This window comes from Dipodomys merriami, unplaced genomic scaffold (assembly GCF_024711535.1).
Source record: "Dipodomys merriami isolate MVZ:Mamm:240054 unplaced genomic scaffold, mDipMer1.0.p SCAF_51, whole genome shotgun sequence".
Lineage (NCBI taxonomy): Eukaryota > Metazoa > Chordata > Mammalia > Rodentia > Heteromyidae > Dipodomys > Dipodomys merriami.
In genome coordinates, this window is record NW_027206080.1 from 9,320,423 (window position 1) to 9,343,233 (window position 22,811).

General features: G+C 38.5%; 1 protein-coding gene across 2 annotated transcripts in view; it reads right to left on the reverse strand.

Moving 5' to 3' along the window:
* Positions 1 to 259: 259 nt before the first annotated feature.
* The window catches only part of Yme1l1 (YME1 like 1 ATPase), a 41,193-nt gene continuing 18,641 nt past the window's right edge, over positions 260 to 22,811 (reverse strand). For both annotated transcript variants that reach the window (XM_069998273.1, XM_069998272.1), the window contains exons 6-19: positions 22,337 to 22,487; positions 21,457 to 21,540; positions 18,462 to 18,544; positions 17,568 to 17,658; positions 13,668 to 13,820; positions 12,700 to 12,832; positions 10,870 to 10,932; positions 9,358 to 9,470; positions 8,072 to 8,227; positions 5,528 to 5,679; positions 3,616 to 3,742; positions 3,443 to 3,516; positions 2,258 to 2,344; positions 260 to 645 (exon numbers count right to left, since the gene is read on the reverse strand). In XM_069998273.1, coding sequence (XP_069854374.1) covers positions 502 to 645; positions 2,258 to 2,344; positions 3,443 to 3,516; positions 3,616 to 3,742; positions 5,528 to 5,679; positions 8,072 to 8,227; positions 9,358 to 9,470; positions 10,870 to 10,932; positions 12,700 to 12,832; positions 13,668 to 13,820; positions 17,568 to 17,658; positions 18,462 to 18,544; positions 21,457 to 21,540; positions 22,337 to 22,487 — 1,611 coding nt within the window. In that variant the 3' untranslated portion in view covers positions 260 to 501. The remainder of the gene's footprint in view (positions 646 to 2,257; positions 2,345 to 3,442; positions 3,517 to 3,615; positions 3,743 to 5,527; positions 5,680 to 8,071; positions 8,228 to 9,357; positions 9,471 to 10,869; positions 10,933 to 12,699; positions 12,833 to 13,667; positions 13,821 to 17,567; positions 17,659 to 18,461; positions 18,545 to 21,456; positions 21,541 to 22,336; positions 22,488 to 22,811) is intronic.

The window sequence follows — 22,811 nt, forward strand, 5'->3', positions numbered from 1 at the left end:
ATATAGTAAATCTGGTGCATCATTAAGTGCATCTTTATGATGTTTTCACTGATGTATGCAAAAATGATTCACCAGCCACCAACTTATTATCAAAAAGAAATGTTACTATCCAGACAGAAAGATGGCTCCTTCTATTAGGTTAGCTTGCAAACTGGAAATATCAGAAGCTAAAGGCACACTATCTTATTCATATCTCAGAGTAGCCAGCTATAAAACCATTACTTACTTCCAACATAACTGTCATTTCTCAAACCATCTGTTTTCAATCCTGATAGTTCTTTATTTTTTAAAATATATTTGCTATAGTTGCTAATTTGCAATAGATACCATCATAAGAATAACCAAAATTAGATAAATGTGACAAAAGACTGACAAAGTGTTTCACATCCTTGAATTATACCAAGTCAAAAATGGGGTGGGGGAAGCGATGCAAAAGGATTACTACAATGCTACTAATATTTTTCCAATAAAACCAGCAATGTATCCATATCAAAAGAGTTATCATCTCAGTTCCAATTTCTTCCCCTCAAGAACAATTTGAATCTCTTTGGCATCCAAAGTCTCATAGGTCAATAAAGCTTCCGCTAGATTCTTATGTTCTTTTGCATGAGTTTTCAAGATATGCTTTGCTCTTTCATATGACTCCTAAAATAGAAAAGTAGATATGTAAGAAGCAGAGAATGTAGGGGAAGCACAAAATACAGGCAATAAATAAAAGCTTGTGAACTTTGTAAAATCTACTGATTTATACTTGTTAAAAAAGCATTTATAAGCTTGAGTCTACAGTAGAGATAATTTGTACGTAAGAACAATGTTGTTTAGAAAAGTATGCATAATACAAGGGTTTAGAAAATGTTTGACTCTTTGGCTTTCTTAAATATTTATTCTCTTTGCTGACACTATTCTAAGGCATTTCCTCTATCTCGAGTGAACTGAAACTTGGCTCTTTTCTGCCCACACTGCCTTCCCCTAAGTTGTCTGAAGAATTATTTGTTCACTCTTGTCCTCGATACTTCTGTGTTCCTGTTACCACTTCTAGATCATTATTAATCTACTTGGTTTTTGTTTTGTTTTGGTCTTTTTTTTTATACTGAGGATTGAAACTATCTCAGAACACTGTACTTAGTGGGCAAGTATTGTGCCACTGAGCTATATCTCAGCCCCCTGATACAGTCTTGTAGAATGTATTACTCTTTTAAAGATCCACCATTTGACTATTATCCCTCTCCAAAATCCCTATACTTTAATATCTAGCCAATATCCTAATATATTTCCTCACTCCCTAAAGACTCGGCTTTTTCTCCATTCTAAGACATCTCTTGAGATGGGTAACATCCAGTGGATCACATAAGCAACCTTCCCACTAAGCTCCAGACTCACATATCTATTTCCTTCTTGATTGCTGTGGTGGTTCCTTTTTTTTTTGGTTGGTCATGGGGCTTGAATTCGGCTTGGGCGCTGTCCCTGCTCTCTTCAGCTCAAGGCGAGTGCTCTACCACTTGAGCCACAGTGCCACTTCCAGTTTTCTAGTGGTTTATTGGAGATAAGAGTCTCGCTGTCTTTCTTGCCCGGGCTGGCTTTGAACCACGATACTCAGATCTCAGTCTCCTGAGTAGCTAGGATTACAGGCGTGAGCCACCATCGCCTGGCTGTCCCTCAGCTTTTTACCTCAAGGTTCTACCACTTCAGCCACAGCACCACTTCTGGTTTTCTGGTGGTTTATTGGAGGTAAGAGTCTCATGGACTTTCCTGCCCAGGCTGGCTTTGAACTGCAATTCTCAGATCTCAGCCTCCTGAGTAGCTAGGATTACAGGCATGAGCCACTGGCACCCGTGTTTCCTTATTTTTTGAGACAAGAGTCCTGCTATGTTACCCAGGCTGGCCTGGAACTCACTATGTAGTTCAGGCTGGCCTCAAACTTGGAAATCCTCCTGCCTCAGCCCTCTGAGTGCTAGGATCAAGGGCTTCTGCCACCATTTCCATATACCCACTTCTAACTCAAAATCTAAGATCTCTCAAAATCAACATGTAGAAATGAAATCACAATCTACCCATCACCTACCCACTACAGCCTAGGTTCACTCATTTTAATGATTTTTTTTTTTTGCAGTGCTAGGGATTAAACTCAAGGCCTTGAACCTAATTATTAGGCACTCTCTAACACTGACTTATACCCCAGACCCAATGGTCAATTTTTTTCAAGCACCTATTTAGGTATATTATGTCTGAAAAATAAATAAGCTAAGAAAAATATTACCCTCAGAAGTATTCTTATTTCTTGCTCAATGGCAGACTGAGTTTCAGGACTCAGTTTGGCTGTATCACTGTAGGTCATCACTCCAAGCTAAAATCAAAGGGGAGAAAGTAGATGAAGAGACAATCTCTCAATGACAAGAATTTTAACAAAGGAAGTACTAACTTATACATAAGAAACGAAATACCATGAAAGAGGAAAACAAGAAACACAATATAAAAATGGTTTTAAGGCTAATTCTTCTGAAACTATAGACTAAATTCAAAAATTGCTTTTAAACTGAGAGCCCTGTGTAATCTTTGCTACTAAGGAGGCTGAGATCAGAGGATTAAGTAAGCTTTCAACCCTGGTAGGCAGTTGCAAGACTCATTTCCAACTAACAAGCAAAAAGCTGGGATGAGAAACATGGCTCAAGTGGTGGAACAAACCAGGCTGAGCTGAAGCCCAGGAACTGAAGGGAAGGGGAGGGGGGATGCTTACGGGGAAGGAGAGGGGGATGTTTATGGGGAAGGGGAGGGGAGTGCTTACGGAAAGGACATTTGATCATTTCTTCTGAACCTAAAAACTACATCAAAATACTTAAGTGCAGACAAGAGAAAAAATTTAAATTATTTCAAGTTTGATTTTGAGTGCCTTCTCAGAAAATTCCAGCAACTATTCCAAACCTAGACAACTATAATTCACAGAGTCAAAGTACTTCTAGGAGCACAGTGTAGTGTGGGATGTGAAATATACAGAAAAGGTGAAGAAGCTTAAAAAGTAGGTTCTTTTATGCCATACAAAAAAGCTCGAGAATTTACTTTATCACTTGTTAACTCATGATGTCATAGCTGCTCTCTGAATAGCTAATTCTAAGCAGCTGTTAAGAGTACTTTAGTTTTGCTACTCATAGTACTGGATTGTTTACAATTAGCAGTTCAAATGCATTTGAAATGACACAGGAGAAAGGTATACATTATAGATTACCAGGCAGAAGAGGGCAGGGAGTGGAAGGAGAAGGGCAGGGAATACAACTGAGGGAGTGAAACTAACTGGAATACAATATAGTCTGTGTACATGTATAACAGGGAAATGCCTCCACATATAACATCCAACATTAAAAAAAGTACACATGCACATGCACACACACACACACGCACACACACACAAACTAGATCTCCAAAAAGGCTCAATTTATAAAATAATTACCTTTTCACTCATTCCAAATTTTGTAACCATCCGCTTAGCTATTTTTGTTGCATTATCAAAATCACTAGAAGCACCTAAAATTTAAAATAACAATACAATTTACTATTTGAAAATACTGCTAAAATCAACAAACAAATTTAAGGCAAAAAAAAAAACATTATCTCAAACTCAACCTGTTGTAATATGGTCAGTTCCAAATATAAGTTCCTCTGCTACTCTTCCTCCCATACTAACATCCATTTGTGCAAGCAGCTGTGCTCTAGTTTCATTCCATCTGTCATTCTCAGGCAACAATGACACCTAGACAATTGGATAATAACCAAAGAAGGAATTCAAGCAAAGTTGTGCAAGTTTCATTCAAAACCAGAATTATCATTTATCCCCACCATGAACGGTACTTAATATGATGGTAGTAAAATCTGCTATCAAGTGACTAATGACAAAACAATTAAAAATTTTAAAATTTTCTTTATACAGGAAAAAGAACATGGGACTGGTAAGGTGGCTCAGTGGTAGAATGCTTGCCTCCCATGCATGAGGCCCTGGGTTCGATTCCTGAGCACCACATAAGCAGAAAAAGCCAGAAGTGGTGCTGTGGCTCAAGTGGTAGAGTGTTAGCCTTGAGCTGAAGAGCTGAGGGACAGTGCTCAGGCCCAGAGTTCAAACCCCATGACCAGCAAAAAAAAAAAAAAAGAAAAAGAAAAAAGAATAACAACAACAAAAAGAACATGTTATAAATAGATGAATAATGCTATGATAGGATTGTTTTACATCTGTTGCATTAAAAATATTTAAAAAGCTGGTTAACAGTGGCTCATGACTGTAATACTAGCTACTCAGGAACCTGAGATCTGAGGATTATGGCTGAAGCCAGCCCAAGCAGGAAACTCCATGAGACTCTTATCTATAATAAACTACTCGAAAAAGCTGGAAGTGGTGGTAGGGCTCAAGTGGTACAGTGCTCTCCTAGAGCAAAAAGAAGCTCAGGGACAGCACATAGGCCCAGTTCAAGCCCCAACACTGCAAAAAATAAATTAAAAATAAACTACTCAGAAAAAGCTTGAAGTAACAGGGCGCCGGTGGCTCACGCCTGTAATCCTAGCTACTCAGGAAGCTGAGATCTGAGGATCGGTTCAAAGCCAGCCTGGGCAGGAAAGTCCATGAGACTCATCTCCAATAAACCACAGAAAACCAGAAGTGGCGCTGTGGCTCAAGGGGTAGAGTGCTTGCCTTGAGCTGAAGAGCACAAGGACAGCGCCCAAGCCCAGAGTTCAAGCCCCATGACCGACAAAAAAAAAAGCTGGAAGTGATGTTGTGGTTTAAGTAGTAGAGCGCTAGCCTTGAGCACAAAGAGGCTCAGGTCAGGAACAACACCCAAGCCCTGAATTCAAGCCCCAAGACTGGCCAAAAAAAAAAAATCAAAACCAAATAAAGTATTTAAAATATCATTTATTAGAAAGGTACCAGAATGAAACACACTAAATCAATAGAAGTTGGAAAGAATAACCAAACTACTCTCCTGGACACATAATTTCTGTTTTGGTCTAGCAAGACAATTACACATTTAAGAATTACACTTTTCTGTCACTCCAACTATTTTTATAATGTGAATACGTAACTACTATATATTATAAAACTTCATTAACAGAAAAATTTCACAAATGTATTTAATTGCAAAATGGTTCAGGAACCAGACATACATAAAAAAATTAAGGAAGTACTTTTCTTTGAAATGAATCAATAATCTATGTAATTTTCTAGAAAACTCCTTTTTTCCCCCCTATGAAACCAACTTTATTACATTCGACATATAAGTAAGCCCAGTGAACATATTTTTTCTGTGCCTGGATTATTTATCTTAACAGCCTCCAAGTTACTCCATGATGTCACAAATGTAGAGATCTCTATCTTTTATAGAGGAATTACATTGCATTGTTTGGGGATGCATTGTTTGTGGTTCTATTTGTAAGTAAATAAAATACTACAAGACTCAGACTATGAACACAGCTCAGCAGTAGAGCACTTGCTAAGCATAAGCTCAGGTTAGGTTTGAACCACAGCACTAAGAAACTCTAAGAAACTTACATGTCCAAGTGTTGGCCCTCGTGGCATGATTGTGGCTTTGTTGATAGGCATTGCATCCTTTGTGTAGTAAGCAATAATAGCATGACCAGATTCATGATACGCTGTAATAGTTTTGTTTTTATTATCAATTTCTACGCTTCTTCGTTCAGGCCCTAAGATAAAAATTTAAGTAAACATTATATTAGAAAGGTATATTTGAATGCTTGAGGTGGAGGTATATGCCGACAATTCAGACCCTAGGAAGTTGAGAAAGGAGGATCACAAGTTCCAGGCCAGTCTGGACTACACAGTGAGACCTTGACTCAAAAAAAAAACAAGAAGGGCTGGGAAGGTGGCTCAGTGGTAGAGCACTTGCCTTGCATGCATGAGGCCCTGGGTTCGATTCCTCAGCACCACATAAGCAAAAAGCCAGAAGTGGCGCTGTGGCTCAAGTGGTAGAGCGCTAGCCTTGAGCTGAAGAGCTGAGGGACAGCGCCCAGGCCCAGAGTTCAGGCCCCACAACCGGACCCAAAAAAAAAAAACCACAAAAAACAAACAAACAAGAAGGGAGAAAGGGAAAGATAGAAGTATAAATCAATGAGTCCATTCTCCTTTGCATATGCAATACTGCCTGGGGAGATAAGAGTGTCATGGTGACTTTTCTGTCCTGGCTGGCTTGGAATCTTGATCCTCAGATCTCAGCTTCCTGAGTAGCTAGGATTACAGGCGTGAGCCACCAGCACCTGGCTCCAAGGTTCTTAAAGTCATTTTTAGAGTAATAATTTTATATTATTAACACATAGAGTAATGTTTTAAAAATCAGCAAAATTCAGTCTATAATAAAAATTGCAGCAATATAAAAACTGTAAAAACAGGGCTGGGAAGGTAGCTCAGTGGTAGAGTGCTTGCTTTGCATGCATGAGGCCCTGGGTTCAATTCCTCAGCACCACATAAGCAAAAAGAAAAAAGCCGGAAGTGGCGCTGTGGCTCAAGTGTTAGAGTTGAAGAGCTGAGGGATAGCGCCCAGGCCCCATTACCGGACCCAAAAAAACAAACAAACAAAAAACTGTAAAAACAATTTTGTTAATCCTTATATATCAAAAGGGAAAGAGTAATTATCTTAGAAAACTTCATAATTATTACTAGAAAACTAGTAATAATAATAAATAAATAATAATAAAACTAGTTTTAATTAATCTGTTTCTAAATCAATCTAAGATTTAAAATCAAAACTAAGTAATTAAAATCAACCAAACTGGGCTGGGAAGGTGGCTCTGTGGTAGAGTGCTTGCCTTGCATGCATGAGGCCCTGGGTTCGATTCCTCACCACCACATAAGCAAAAAGAAAAAAACCCAGAAGTGGCGCTGTGGCTCAAGTGGTAGAGCGCTAGCCTTGAGCTGAAGAGCTGAGGGACAGTGCCCAGGCCCAGAGTTCAGGCCCCCAACCGGACCCCCCCGCAAAAAAAAATCAACCAAACTTTTCAGCAATATTAGACCAGAGGAAAAAAACATAAGTACCCTATCACATTCATCAGTATAATGATATAAACTTTTTTTAGGGTGGAGGATCTAATTCTGGGGTTCAAACACTGTAGACAAGCGCTGTAACAGTGAACTACATATCCAGGCCATAAACCACTTAAGTCTTTTAAGAGGCTACATTTCAATGGTGTTTTCAAGAGTTTATTTTCATGTTCCTATAGCCTTTCTTCTTTCATAATGCCATGGATGAAACCTGAGACCTTGACCATACTAGGCAAGCATTCTAGCACCAATCTACTCTACTGGGATTTTTCTTTTTTTTGTATGTATAGGTAGTGAGGCTTGAACTTAGGGATTCGTGCTCTTGCTCAGCTTGTTTGCTCACAGCTAGCGTGTATTCTATCAACTGGTAGAACACTCCACTGGAACCATGCATCCAGTACAGCATTTTGCTCATTATTTTGAAGATAGGAGTTTTGTGGAATTTTCTGCCTGTATTGGCTTGCTTTGATCCTCTGATCTGTCTCCTAAGAAGTTAGAATTACAGGTGTGAGCACTGATACCTGGCTCATACATACTTTTTTTTTTTTTTGGCCTGGGCACTGTCCTTGGGCTTCTTTTGCTCAAGACTAGCACTTGAGCCACAGCACTACTTCTAGCCTTTTGTGTTTATGTGGTACTGATAAATCAAACCCAGGACTTCATGCATGCTAGGCAAGCACTCTACCACTAAGCCACATTCCCAGCCCACGCATACACATTTTTACAACCTTTTCATGCAAGATAAAAAAGAAGTCTAAGGAAAAAATAAATGTGCAATATGAAAAAATTGAGCAGTATACTAGTGGCAAAATGAGTATAATGAAAAATCTTAATTTATTGGCAATTACTGACTCATTGCAAATTGGTGGCATTGCCTTATGAATCTTAAATATTCAAGACACTGAAGTTTAGAGTAAAATTAAATTCAACACACAAAGAACCCTTAGCTGTCTGAATAAATAATAACAGCAAAAGAGAGGGTTTATTCTCTAACATAATGTAAAAAGACAAAAAACCAACACAAAACGAAGGCAAACATACCCATTAGAATTTTATCTTTGGAAAACTCTAATTCCTTCATGGTAACCATTTCTTTGCCATCAACAGCTGCCTTTAATGCAGCTTGGTTCACAAGATTCTCCAATTCTGCTCCAGAAAATCCAACAGTACCTCGAGCTATGATTTCTGGGTCAACAGCTATATAAACAAAAAACACAGTATTAAAAGTCCAAAAGAGCTAAAAGAAGAGAAACTGGGTTATGTTATTACATGCCAATGATCTCATCATTTGAGTGGTTAAAAAAAGGAGGGTCCTAATAAAGTTCCAGACCAGGAAGAGCTACAAAACAAAGAATTTACATTTTTAAAGGAAAAAAAGGACACAGTATTCTGAACTATAACTTGAAATATTTAAAGCTACAACATAATTTATTAAATATATGCCATTAAAATTATAACTGAGAAAAAAATCACAAAAGTTCTAAATTTAACTTTCTGAAATTCAAAAAACTGATATGAACTTAATTAAAATATGAAATACAACCTAACACAACGTACATCCTGACTACCAACTAAAAAAAATTTCAGACATTCTAATCCCTGAATTTCATCTTGAAATATCTTAGAAATAGCAACTCCTCTGGCTTTTATAGGAAACTAGTTTTATGAACTGATTTGAGTTATATCTGAAAATACTAGTTTTAAAAACTTCACTGTAAATTAAAGGGTCCATGATACTTTAATGTATTGCGTTTCATATTTTGCTTTCCTCTCAAAAGGGACTATTATTCTGTTCTTTACACTTGTATTGAAAAAATAAAAGGACTCATACAATTTAAATATAACTGTGGAGGGCTGGGAATGTGGCTCAGTGGTAGAGTGCTTGTCTCGCATGCATGAGGCCTTGGGTTTGATTCCTCAGCACCACATAAGCAGAAAAAGCCAGAAGTGGAGCTGTGGCTCAAGTGGTACAGCGCTAGTCTGGAGCTGAAGAGCTCAGGGACAGACCCCAAACTCACAGTTCTGGCCCTATGACTGGCAAAAAAAAAAAAAAAAAAAAAAAAAAAAAAAAAAAAAATATATATATATATATATATACACACATATACTGTGGAAACCCCAAAGCCAACTTTACTTTGGAGTAAGGAAGTAAAATGATAGCATTTCCTGGTTATATACTAACTTTTAGAGTCCTAAAAGGACATAAAAATGAGAAAAGGAAGGTAAATGAACTAGTCTAATCAAGTAGGGACCACAAACACTGTCAGTAGATATAATATCATTTTGTAGAGATAGTAAGGTTTTTATTATCCAGTTAAAAGACTTACACTTATCAAATTTAATTTTATTCAGATACCATTTCAAAATTTCAGTTCGTCCTTTCACATCTGGTCTTGGAACTGTCACTTGCATGTCAAAACGACCAGGACGTATTAAGGCACTAAAAGAAATGTAAACAAAAAGAAATTAATTAGCTCATTATGCTAACACACACACAAAACCTATTATGAGAAGGTAACTGCTATATAGTATTAGACTACAGACTACTGAACATAAAAAAAATTACAAATATCTATAATTAAAAAAAAAAAATTCTCATGGGGCCAAGAAGGTGGCTCAGTGGTAGAGCGCTTGCCTTGCATGCATGAGGCCCTGGGTTCGATTCCTCAGCACCACATAAGCAGAAAAAAAAAGCCGGAAGTAGTGCTGTGGCTCAAGTGCTAGCCTTGAGCTGAAGAGCTGAGGGACAGTGCCCAGGCCCAGAGTTCAGGCCCCACGACCGGACCTCCCCCTCCTGAAAAAAATAATAATAATAAAAAAATAATTCTCAATAGTAATTTTCATTTTCATGTAAAGCTAACTGTGCTACAGTGAATCATATTCTTAAAATGGTTCTCACCTAAAATCTTTGTGATATAAATAAAAATCCAGTTTTATTCACACAGTTCAAAATGAATCTCAGTGGTTTGTAATATATTTTGACTTATACAATCATCACAACTTTAGAATATTGTCTCCCCTACAAAAAAATCCTATATATGCTGGCAAAACCCTACCATTTGTTAGGTAACTGCTAGTTGGATTTACTTATTCCAAGTATTTCACAGAAATGGAACGCTGTACAAATGTATGATTTGTGGTAGGTTCATACTCATAGAATAATGTTACAGTATAGATGAATACTTCACAATTTTGTCTTTTTTTTTTTTTTGCATAGTCGTGAGGCTTGAACCCAGGGCCTGGGTGCTGTCCCTGAGCTTTTCTGCTCAAGGATAGCACTCTACCACTTTTAGCTACAGTTCCCCTTCCAGTTTTCTGGTGGTTAATTTGAGATAAAAGTCTCAAGGACTTTCTTGAATGGCTGGAACTTTGATTTGAAACTTCAATTCTCATATTTTGGCCTTCTGAGCAGCTATACTCATAGGTGTGAGCCACCAGAGCCCAGCCTTTGTCTCTTTTTCTTTAAAAAGCAGCATATAGCCGGGCGCTGGTGGCTCATGCCTGTAACCCTAGCTACTCAGGAGGCTGAGATCTGAGGATTGTGGTTCAAAGCCAGTCCAGGCAGGAAAGTCCATGAGACTCTTATCTCCAAAATAAGCCATCAGAAAACCGGAAGTGACACTGTGACTCAAGTGGTAAAGCACTTGCCTTGAGCTGAAGAGCTGATGGATAGCGCCCAGGGCCAGAGTTCAAGACCCACGACGGACCAAAAAAAAAAAAAAAAAGAAAAGAAAAAAGCAAAAAAGCAGCGTACACAATTATATCAGGGCCTTGTGCACACTAAGACCCTCTATCTCTCCAGCCACATCCAACTCTAAAATTTTTCTTTTAATACTCACTTGTCTAATGCCTCTGGGAAGTTTGTAGCTCCTATAATGATTACTCCTTCATTGGGTTTAAAACTATTCAGAGGGGGAGAAAAAAAGTATGTTTTTATTGAATTCATATAGCATATCTATGCCAATCATCTATATAATACTGTAACACTAACCACGTAACAGCCGAGAAAAGTGGGTGAATATAGATAACCAATCATGTATGATCAGATACCTTCATATTTGCTCAACTTAGGAAAATCCAGTAACAGCAACAACAACAACAAAAATCTGTGTAATTACTTGGGGTGTGTGTGTGTGTGTGTGTGTGTGTATGTGTGTGTGTCCATGTGTACCACATGCTGGTACTGTGACTTGAATGCAGGACCTGAGAGCTGTCTCTGAGCTTTTTCACTGACAACTAGTGCTCTACTAATTGAGTCACCTGTCAACTTGAAGCTTTTTGATGGTTTAGCTAGGGTTATAAGGATAAATCCTTGGTGCTCAGCAGCCTGAGTGTGTTTTAAAAATTTACTTTCAAGCTTACAATTCAAATTACTTGCTTCTAATCTAGTTTCAAAATTGCTCACATTGACTTGAATGTAAGTCCTTCAAATGAACAATACTTCTTGCATTCTATATTACAAATACCAATATAAGTTTTATACCTTTAATGCTAATCAAAGTATAGATAATAGTATAGATAATAATATATTAGGATTGGGAATGCAGCTTAGTGGTAGAGTGCTTGCCTAGCATGCATGAAGCCCTGGGTTCAATTCCAATACCACTTAAACAGAAAAAGCCAGGAGTGGTGCTGTGGCTCAAGTGGAAGAATGCTAGACTTCTGGAAAAGAAGCTCAAGGACAGCGCCCAGGCCCTGAGTTCAAGCCCCAGGACTGGCAAAAAAAAAAAAAGATAAGAACAGAATGTATAGCTGGGTGCTGGTGGCTCACACCTATAATCCTAGCTATTCAGGAGTCTAAGATCTGAGGATCACAATTCAAAGCCAGCCTGGACAGAAAAGTCCATAAGGCTCTTATCTCCAAATAATCACCAGAAAACGAAGTAGTGCTGTGGCTCAAAATGGCAAAGTGCTAGCTTTAAGCAAAAGAGCTCAGGGACAGTGCCCAGGCTCTGAGTTCAAGCCCCATGATTGACAAAATAATGATAGTAATAACTACTACTACCACTATCATCAATAATAATAATGATGAACTGGTTGGGAGCTGGTGGCTCAGGAGGTTGATATCTGAAGATCATAGTTCAAATCCAGCCTGGGTAGGAAAAGTCCATGAGACTCATATGCACCAAAAAGCTGTGTCTTAAGTGGTAGAGTACTAGCCTTGAGCACAAAAGCTTAAGGATACCACTCTGGCCCTGAGTTCAAGCCCCAGCATCAGCCTGTATGCTCAATTCCAATGATCGGGATCGAGCCCAAGGCCTTGTACATGTTAGACAGTTACTCTATCATTGAACCATCTTTGCTTCTTTAAATAGTACTAGCTTCAGCTTGAATTATTGCTTTTTAAAATTGTAAACATAATACAATAGATGAAAAATACATGTATCACAAACTTAAAAGAGAAGCTGATATGTCAAATAATCAATGATGGAAACAATAGCAAGAGAAAAAACTTGGCTTGACTTCTTGTATAAGAGACAACTGTGTTGTCTACACATAAAACATTTTCAGAGTTATCAGATGTTACCTATTATTTTATAGAAACAGTTTGCATAAGGTAAAGTCACGTATCAAATGCTGGAAGGTATCTGTCTTATAGGCAGTTTCTAAAATAGAATAAATCCTAATTTTAAAAATACATCATATTCACAAACAAAAGACTCAGTTACCCATCCATTTCGGCAAGAAGTTGATTTATAGTCTGTCTTGAATATGGATGCATTGGAGATTCAATCCTCTTCCCACCAACAGAGTCTAGCTCATCAATAAATATAACACAAGGAGCATTTGCTTTTGCTTCCCCTAAGAAAATAGAAGTTCAAATACATTGAAAGAAATCAACATTTTAAAAACAAAACCATGTAAGTATTAAAAGCTATAAGACTATCAAAGGACAAAAATATTCAGGGGCTGGGAAGGTGGCTCAGTGGTAGAGCACTTGCCTTGCATGCCTGAGGCCCTGGGTTCGACTCCTCAGCACCACATAAGCAAAAAGAAAAAAGCCGGAAGTGGCGCTGTGGCTCAAGTGGTAGAGCTCTAGCCTTGAGCTGAAGAGCTGAGGGACAGTGCCCAGGCCCAGAGTTCAGGCCCCGCAACCGGACCCAAAAAAAAAAAAATATTCAATGAGAAAATACAAAAAAGGTTATTTTTTTTTAACTAGCATGAGTTTACATACTAGTGCATATAATACTAGCATAGAATACCAGCACTGTAGGTAGGCCTATACGAGACATTATAAAACAAAAACTACTACTCATTCTAACATGCAAATATACATAAAGCAGATTTGGGATTAAGAATTCTTTACTACATACTACTAAATTGATGGATAAAATGGAAAACTGGAAGTAGAGCTGTGGCTCAAGGTGGTAGAGCTCTGGCCTTGAGCAAAAAGTTTCAGAGATAGCACCCAGATCCTGAATTCAAGCCCTACAACCAATTAAAAAAAAAAAAAAAGATAATTCATTCTATTTATAAAGACTACAGTTTATTTTAGGTGATTTGTTATGTTAGTTAAAACCAGAACTCTACAATGTTTATTTTAGCTACCAAATGCAAGCAATTTGTAAGGAAAGAAGATGAGTCTTCTCTAAAATTAACAAAATCTAACACTGTGGAAAGGCAAATAAAAACATACTAAAAAGATTTCTGATACGGCTGGCTCCTACGCCCACAAACATCTCATCAAATTCTGATCCAGAAGCATAATAAAAAGGAACATCAGCCTCCCCTGCAACAGCTCGGGCAAGAAGTGTCTTTCCGGTTCCAGGTGGTCCAACTAAAAGAATTCCTAAAAGAAAAAGTAAAAAGGAATAACTGAAATTTAAAAACAGATCCCTTGATATAAACCTACTAGACAAATTAATTTTGACAAGGGACAACAATGATTTTTTTTTTTTTGGGTCGGTCGTGGGGCTTGAACTTGGCTTGGGTGCTGTCCCTGCGCTCTTCAGCTCTAGGTGAGCACTCTACCGCTTGAGCCACAGCGCCACTTCCAGTTTTCTGGTGGTGTATTGGAGATAAGAGTCTTATGGACTTTCCTGCTGGGGCTGGCTTTGAACCTGGCTTTGAACCACGATACTCAGATCTCAGCCTCCTGAGTAGCTAGGATTATAGGTGTGAGTGACTGGCGCCCGGCTAACAACATTCAAATAAAACACACTTGTCTATCCTAATACTCATTTCAGGATCTTGCCTACATCTAATTTTCCTCTGACTTTTTTTTTTTTGCTACTCCAGGGGCTTGAACTCTGGGCCTAGGGACTGTCCCTGAGCTCCTTTGTGCTCATGGAAACAGTTCTACCACTAGAGCTACAGCACTACTTCCAGCTTTTCATGCTCAGGCTGACTTTAGAAGCACAATCCTCATAACTCAGCCTCCAGAGGCTAGGATTATAGGTATGAGCCACCAGCACCTAGCTTTCAATTGAACATTTTTTACATATCAACAAAAGGAATGTAAATTCATTTATAACTAAGTGATAAAAGTAACATCAATAAACAACTCAAAAAACCCAAAGGTATCCTGAAAAATCTCCCTTTCAGCCTACAGCAATGAAGCCAGGAGACTATGCATGGATTATAACATGTAAAGTCTTGAGGCAACTATTTCCTCCTTTAACAAGACATAAACAAACCCACTGATGCTTTTAAACTAGGCAATTCCATTTCCAGAAATGTATTCTACAGAAGAAATCAAGACAAGAAAAGTATGTTAGCAAAAGCACACATTGTAATTTTTAAAAAAGCAAACAGACTAAGTTTATTTGAAAGTGAAAGGAAAGCTGTGAAGGTAGGAAGACTCTCTATGAGAGAGGGGCCCCAAAGAGGAGTCCCCATAGTGTTATATTTAATAGCAAAATAAAAAACAAAATCCCTTAGAACCATTCAAAAGTTTAACATAAATGGTCTTTAGATAGGCACTCTATAAATAATAAAAAATTTCGGGGCTGAGAAGGTGGCTCAGTGGTAGAGTGCTTGCCTTGCATGCATGAGGCCCTGGGTTCGATTCCTCAGCACCACATAAGCAAAAAGAAAAAAGCCGGAAGTGGAGCTGTGGCTCAAGTGGTACAGTGCTAGCCTTGAGCTGAAGGGCTGAGGGGCAGCGCCCAGGCCCAGGGTTCAGGTCCCACGATCGGACCAAAAACAAACACACACACACACACACACTCACAAAAGCACCACAAACATACAAATGAATGGCATATGTGATTTTAAATCTTAGTCTTAGAAAGTGGCATAAGCAAGGTGAAACTACGGGAACAAAGACTGCAATCTGGGTTTGTACTATAGGTTTCAGTTTTCTTTCTATGATAAATTTAACAATTAAAAATTTAAAAATTATACTGGAATTATATAAAAGAATATCCTTATCTTAGGAACTACTCACAGGTTTACGAGTAAGAATAGTATATCTTTAATTTACTCCCAAATAGTTAAAAGAATACAAGTAATAAGCAGAGTGCCAGTGGCTTACACATGTAATCTTCCATTGAATAATGGTGATTATTTGCAACTCTAAAAATGGAACAAGGAATCCTGTAGGGAATACTGTTTTAGAGGATTGGGATAGAGAGTGTGCACAGAGGGAATAAAATTATTTGGAATCTGGGCTCATGCCTGTAATCCTAGCTACTCAGGAGGCTGAGATCTGAGGATCACAGTTCAAAGCCAGCCCCAGCAGGCAAGTCCGTGAGACTCTTATCTCCAACTAACTGCCAGAAAACTGGAAATGGTGCTGTGGCTCAAGTGGTAGAGCACTTACTTGCCTTGAGCTGAAGAGCTCAGGGACAGTGCCCAGGCCCAGAGTTCAAGCCCCATGACTGGCCAAAAAAAAAATTTGGAACACAGTATAAATATATGGCACTTTTGGGTATAACAATAGACATAAATGAACATCCATGTGTCTAACAATACTATTCACATTAACCTGTGCAATTGGTCTAGGTGCCTTTCAACAAATCAATTAAGAAAATATTTTATACATATATGTGTATATGCATATATATGCATACGTGCATATATAACATGTATGTATGTATTATACACACACAAAAGAAAGAAGAACATAAAATATAACTGTCACCTGCAAAAAAAGTAATGAATAAAACAGGAAATCATCATGCTAAGTAAGATAAGCTAGAGTTAGGGAAACAAATATAGTACGTTTTCTGTTACAGGTAGATCCATAAATACAAACAAAACATATAAACCTAAATGTAGAACTAATTGGGGAGAGGGGATGTAGAGGAACTAGTGGAAGGGAAGGGAAAGTTAGCAAAGGGAGGTGACAGTGAGGATAAATAAGATAAAAATTAGTCTGCATGTGTTGAAATGTCATAATATACCATTATTTTAAACAATAAATTAATTGGAAAAAACCTGCTTCTTTCAGAAATGATGCTAAATACATAATGCTGATTTTAAGAAGTGTAACATTTGTGGAAATATAACTATGAAATTCTTTCTGTATAACTAATGGAAGGTAGTTTTTATTTTTATTTTTTTGTTTTTATTTATTTATTTTTGCCAGTCATGGACCTCAACTCTGGGCCTGGGCGCTGTCCCTTAGCTCTTCAGCTCAAGGCGAGCGCTCTACCGCTTGTGCCACAGCACCACTTCTGGCTTTTTCTGTTTATGTGGTGCTGAAGAATCGAACCCAGGGCCTCATGCATGCAAGGCAAGCACTCTACCACTGAGCCACCTTCCCAGCCCGGAAGCTAGTTTTTAAAAAAACTGGTTGTAGAAATATTTTTGAAGGGGCTGGGAAGGTGGCTCAGTGGTAGAGCGCTTGCCTTGCATGCCTGAGGCCCTGGGTTCAATTCCTCAGCACCACATAAGAAAAAAAAAAAGCCGGAAGTGGTGCTGTGGCTCAAGTGGTAGAGTGCTAGCCTTGAGTTGAAGAGCTGAGGGACAGTGCCCAGGCCCAGAGTTCAGGCCCCACGACCAGACCCCCCCCAAAAAAAGAAATATTTTTGAAAATAGTAATTAAGAAATAACTGGGTGCTGGTGGCTCATGCCTATAATCCTAGCTACTCATGAGGATTAGATCTTGAGGGAGATGGTTCAAAACCAGACTGAGTAGAAAAAGTATGTGAGATTTTTGTCTCCAATTAACAACTAAAAGCTAGAACTGGAACTGTAGCTTGAATAGTAGGAAGTACTAGCCTTGAACAAAAAAGCTCAGGAATAGTACCCTAGAACCACACAAAAGAAAAGAAAAATGTTAGCTGGGTACTGATAACTCACACCTGTAATCCTACCTACTAAAGAGGCTGACATCTGAGGATCATGACTCAAAACCAATCTAGGTAGGAAAGTCCAATTAACAGCCAAAAAAAGCCCCAGAAGTAGAGCTGTGGCTTAAGTGGCAGAGTGCTAGCCTTGAGCAACAAAAGTTCAGGGATAGTGCCCAGTCCTTGAGTTCAGGCCCTAAGACTGGCAAAAAATAAAAAGAAATGTTAACCTTACTTTAAAATGTAATGAAGTAAAATTAGTACATTGTCATTAAATCATTATAAAAGGGAAAATATCTTACCTTTTGGGAGTTTACCTCCAAGTGCAGTAAATTTTTGTGGATTTTTCAAGAACTCAACAACTTCCTGTAATTCTTGTTTAGCTTCCTCCACCTGAAGTGACACAATTTACTGAATGACTTTAATAATGTTGATTAGATTTGGTTAATCAAGGTTTCCTCTTTGCAAATGATAAAGTTAATTTTTGGGTAGAGAATTAACTGGACCTTAACTTTATTACCATGAAATATATAAAAACCTTTTTTTTTTTTTTTGTCGATCGTGGGGTTTGAACTCTGGGCCTGGGTGCTGTCCTTCAGCTCTTCAGCTCAAGGTGAGCGCTCTACCACTTGAGCCACAGCACCACTTCCTGTTTTCTAGTGGTGCCCAGCTGGTCTGCGTGTTTTAAATAGTGGAGTTACAAGCTATAAGTTACAATATAAGGAATCAATAAAGAAATGTTATTTACTGATTACTATGTGTCAAGTACACGTGTTATTTGTGAGAAACTATGGGAATTAGTTCAGTCACATATCCAAGAACTATAATAATGAAGCAGAAACTTTATCCTATTTGACTTTTATTTCTTTGTTTTCTTTGTAGTAGGGGATTTTGAACTCAGGGCTTTGCACTTACTAAGCAGGCACTCTCCCAGCTTTGCAATGCTCCCAAGTCTACTTAACTTCTAAGACCTGAATTCCACTATAAAATGATGCTGCTTCATCACAAACTAATATAAACCACTACCATGAAAGAAGATCTGATCTAATGTTATCATTTACCCTAAAATACTGAAATTTCCAGCACTTTTTAGAAGATAGAATTTTACCTAATCTAGAATAAGCTTAGACTCAAATATTAGCTTTATTAATAGACTATCTGTTAGATAATGTACAAAGAAGACAAAGAAAACTTACTCCTTTGACATGTTCAAATGTGACATTTTTCATCTGGACAGGATCTACTGCAGAATCAAGCCCTGTGGTTGTACGGAAGCGAACTAAAGAAAATAGATAATAATATTTGGTAGATTAATAAAACTCCAACCACCTTAATTTTTATATGCAAGAAAGACAAGAAAAATTAAGTGTTGAAGACACTGAAGTTAATATACATATTAGAAAAAAGAGAAACCAGGTCTGAATTCTAGACCATAATCAAGAAACAGATGATTCATACTAGAGGCTACAGTTGTAACTCAAGAGACAGAGCACCTGCCAGAACAAATACAAAACCTGAATTCAAACCCAGTACCACCAATAAAATTAAAAGCAAAAATAAATAAATAAAAATAAAAAAGTCTTGTCTGAGGGGGAATGCTACTTTAGTAGAAGGGGACAAACAAATGGAGAGAAGAATGGGGAGTGAATATAGGCATAATACTGGATAAACATGTGAAACCATAACTAGGAAATGAGGTGATGGGTGGAATGAGATAGATGGGAAGGGAGAACGTTGGAAGTGTCACATGATTTATTCACATGTTGAACTGCAACCCCTCTGTACAACTAAAGATAATTTTTTGTTTACAAAAGGTTTAATCATCAATATATAAGAAACAAGATAGTAATTCTAGAAGACAATAAAATTTAGCTTACTATTTTTTAAAGATCATATATCCTTAGACCTGCAAATTTAGAAAAATACTCAATTCATTTCAACTTGATCTTTGAAAAAGACTATTTTCCTGTTTTTGCTATTATAAAAAAATTTTGGGATGGTTGTTCGGGGGACTTGAACTGTGGACCTGGGCGCTGTCCCTGGGCTCTTCAGCTCAAGGTTGAGTGCTCTACCACTTGAGCCACAATGCCACTTCCAGGTTTTGGTGGTTAATTGGAAATAAGAGCCTCATGGAGGGGCTAGGAAGGTAGCTCAGTGGTAGAGTGCATGCCTTGCAAGCATGAGGCCGTGGGTTTGATTCCTCAGCACCACATACACAGGGAAAAAAAAGCCGGAAGTGGCGCTGTGGCTCCAGTGGTAGAGCACTAGCCTTGAGCCTTGAGCTGAGGGACAGTGCCCAGGCCCAGAGTTCAGGCCCATGACTGGCAAAAAAAAAAAAAAAAAAAAAGTCTCATGGAGTTTCCTGCCTAGGCTGGCTTTGAACTGCAATCCTCAGATCTTAGCCTTCTGAGTAACTAGGATTATAGGTATGAGCCACCAGTGCCCAGCTATAAAATTCATTTGTGTAATTTAAAAATTTGATCATTAAACAGGTATAACTTTCTAAAAATCTGGGAAACTGTAGCCACTACTAGAAACGAAAGGCTTTCCTATTGTTTGAGTATGTAGGAGCTGCCTTAATGGTTTCTGTGTTGGGAGCCTGGTCTGCAGTGTGGCGATGCTAGAAGGAGGCAGGCTTTCAGAAGTATAGCCTAGTGGAAGATCAATAGAGTGGTGCTTCAGTAGAGCTGTGGAATCCTGAGCTAGTTCTCACAGAGGACTGTTCTAAAAAGAACAAGCCTGGCACCTCCCAGCCGCCCTTAACTTTGTCTCATCATGTGACTTCTCCCTCTTGCTTGCACTCCCTCCCTGTGATGCAAGACAGCCTGAGGTCCTTACCAAAGTCTAACATATACCAGGGGCCATATATCCAAACCTTTTTTCTTTACAAAGTATCTATCCTCAGTATTTCATCACAGTAATCAAAAATGCACCTACATTACACATTGTCAGTCTATAAACAATAGTCTTTTTCTTTACTACCTGGACTGGCCACAAAAAGAAAAAAAAATTAAAAAATTAACAGGACAGGCTTAGTTGCAGCAGCACCAAAGGAGTCTGACCAGTTGTGGGAGTAGAGGGAGGGCAGCAGGATCTATTCAGCAACAATGTGAGTGTAGGTGGAAACCTCAGGGGATAGATACAATTCAGAGAAAAAGAACTACATGGCCCAGAAAATAAAAAACATACACAATAGCTGACTTCTCTGAGCTCCTGAAGGGTAAGTGCATGACAAAGTAATTTGTCAAGGACTTTTTAAAGGGTAACATTAAGAAGGAGGCACTTAAAGTGGGCTTTATTGCACTTTACTTCACACATACAGACCTCAAGGGGGCAATGGACAAGAACCACTCAGCCTTCATGCCCTTCTATGTCTCTATGAAGCTGTATTGGAAGCAGGTTCAGACAAAGAGCACGGCGTATTCCCTGAGTGAAGGTGAGGAGGAGAAGGTGAAGTGGTCTGAAACTGTCTAGAAATGAATGGAGTGCATCCAATAAGTAGGGGAGAATGAGCTGAAGCTGCTGACAATCCAGGTTTTCACTTATTACATGGGAAGAAGGTCAGGGGGAGGGGACTTCTTATGGGGCTAGATGCTAAAGGTGGACCTGTAGGCACTGAGACTCTCTAGCACTTGGGGAAGGGACTAAGATCTGTTTTGAGAATGAGGATAGTACATAGCAGTTCAAACAGTTCTAGAAGACAAAGATGAACACCTCAGACCAGAATCTGATAACTAAAGAGTTTGTCAAGTATACAGACATTCAAAGGACTGGATTAGGCTGACTCCAAGCTGGACAGAGACCTTGAAGGATAGCTCTCCATGCATGATGGGAAGAGGGATATTAAAAAATGACCCCTTCTACACTGCTCAACCAGACAAAGATGTCCAGCAGGGCAATAGTTGTCCCTTGCAGACCACTATGGATAGGTTGAGGAAGCCAAGCTTCCAGTTCATTCTGGTTACCAGCACGGCCCTGATGGCTAGACCTCTGGCCTGGTACTACTATATGTGAAAGACTTATGTCATGTTGTCACCTTCCTTTCAAGTGACCATAGCCCCACCACATTTCCACCCCTCTTTGAACTACCACCTCAAGTGACTTTTTAAAAATTCTAGGTCTGAGAAACAAGAAACAAGTCAGATGATAGAGGGAAAAAAAACCCCAGCAAGTCAGATAAACAAACTTTACCAGATAAAAATGGGTTTTTTAAGAGTCCATAAATGCCAAATAGCAGCAGAACAAAGAGAATCAGACGAGTTCGCCTTAGGGAATCTGGAAGAGACAGGAAAAGCCTTAAATCAAGTGTCACCAATAACATAAGTTAGCCCAATTAAATAAAATAGTGGGTTATAGATAACCTTACTTTATCACATGCAGTTTTTGAATCTGGCATTCTTTTGTATAACTGACATTTTCTTCAGCACACTAACACTTCATGAAGCCACATATGCCACAGACTTCTGTCCTTGATTGGCTCTTCTCTTAAGAAAACTAAATTGCCAGCAGTATTTTCATTTCCATAAAGCTTAATTTTTTTTTTTTTTTTGGGGTCAGGTCGTGGTGCCTGAACTCTGGGTCTGGGTGCTGTCCCTCAGCTCTTCAGCTCAAGGCTAGCACTCTACCACTTGAGCCACAGCGCCACTTCTGGCTTTTTTCTTTTTGCTTATGTGGTGCTGGGGAATCGAACCCAGGGCCTCAGGCATGCAAGGCAAGCGCTCTACCACTGAGCCACCTTCCCAGCCCCTTAATTTTTTTTTTTAAGGGTAGTACTGTGGTTTAAACTCAGGACCTCACACTTACTAGGAAGGCTTTTTACAATTTGAGTCATACCCTTTCCCCTTTTTGTTTCCAGTTTCCCCAGAAAAAGTCTTGTGGGTTTAAGTTAGCCTAAAACTGATCCTTCCGAACTCTGTCTCACAAGTAGCTAAGATTATAGGCATTCAAACTTCAATTGTCTTAAGTTGTAAATATAGTTGAATTACCAATGTAAAAATGGATGATTTTATAAAATTTACACTTTTACATAAAGGATTGTGCTAGCTTTTCAGTTGTTCTCAAATTAACTTACCATTGGTTTTTTGGGTTAGCGCTTGAGCTTTCAGAAAACCCTCTGCAAAACCAGTTTTAAATGCATCTTGGTGAGCTTCAGGTATATTTTTAGTTTTCATGAGTTTGTCTAAACTCTCAACATCTGATCCTCTGTCCCGCAAAAGAAACCCCTAAATATATAAAACATATAGCATTGGTTGCCTGCACCAATAGTAATACTCTCTAGTAATATTGTGACTATATACGAAAAAATCATTGAAAGTCAAGTAGTATTGCTAATGAAGAAATAGTCAATAATGAATTGCTTTAGCTGAACTAGAATACTAATAATAGCGCCTACACCTGTATCAATTAACTAGTAATATGAAGAAAGCATCATTAATCCCTGTAAAAATACTACACTGAAAACAGAGAATAGGTCATGTGATCTTAGGGTTTTAATTCCTTGATGTTCATACAACTTTATACTGCTACAGGAAAAGCTTCAAAATGTT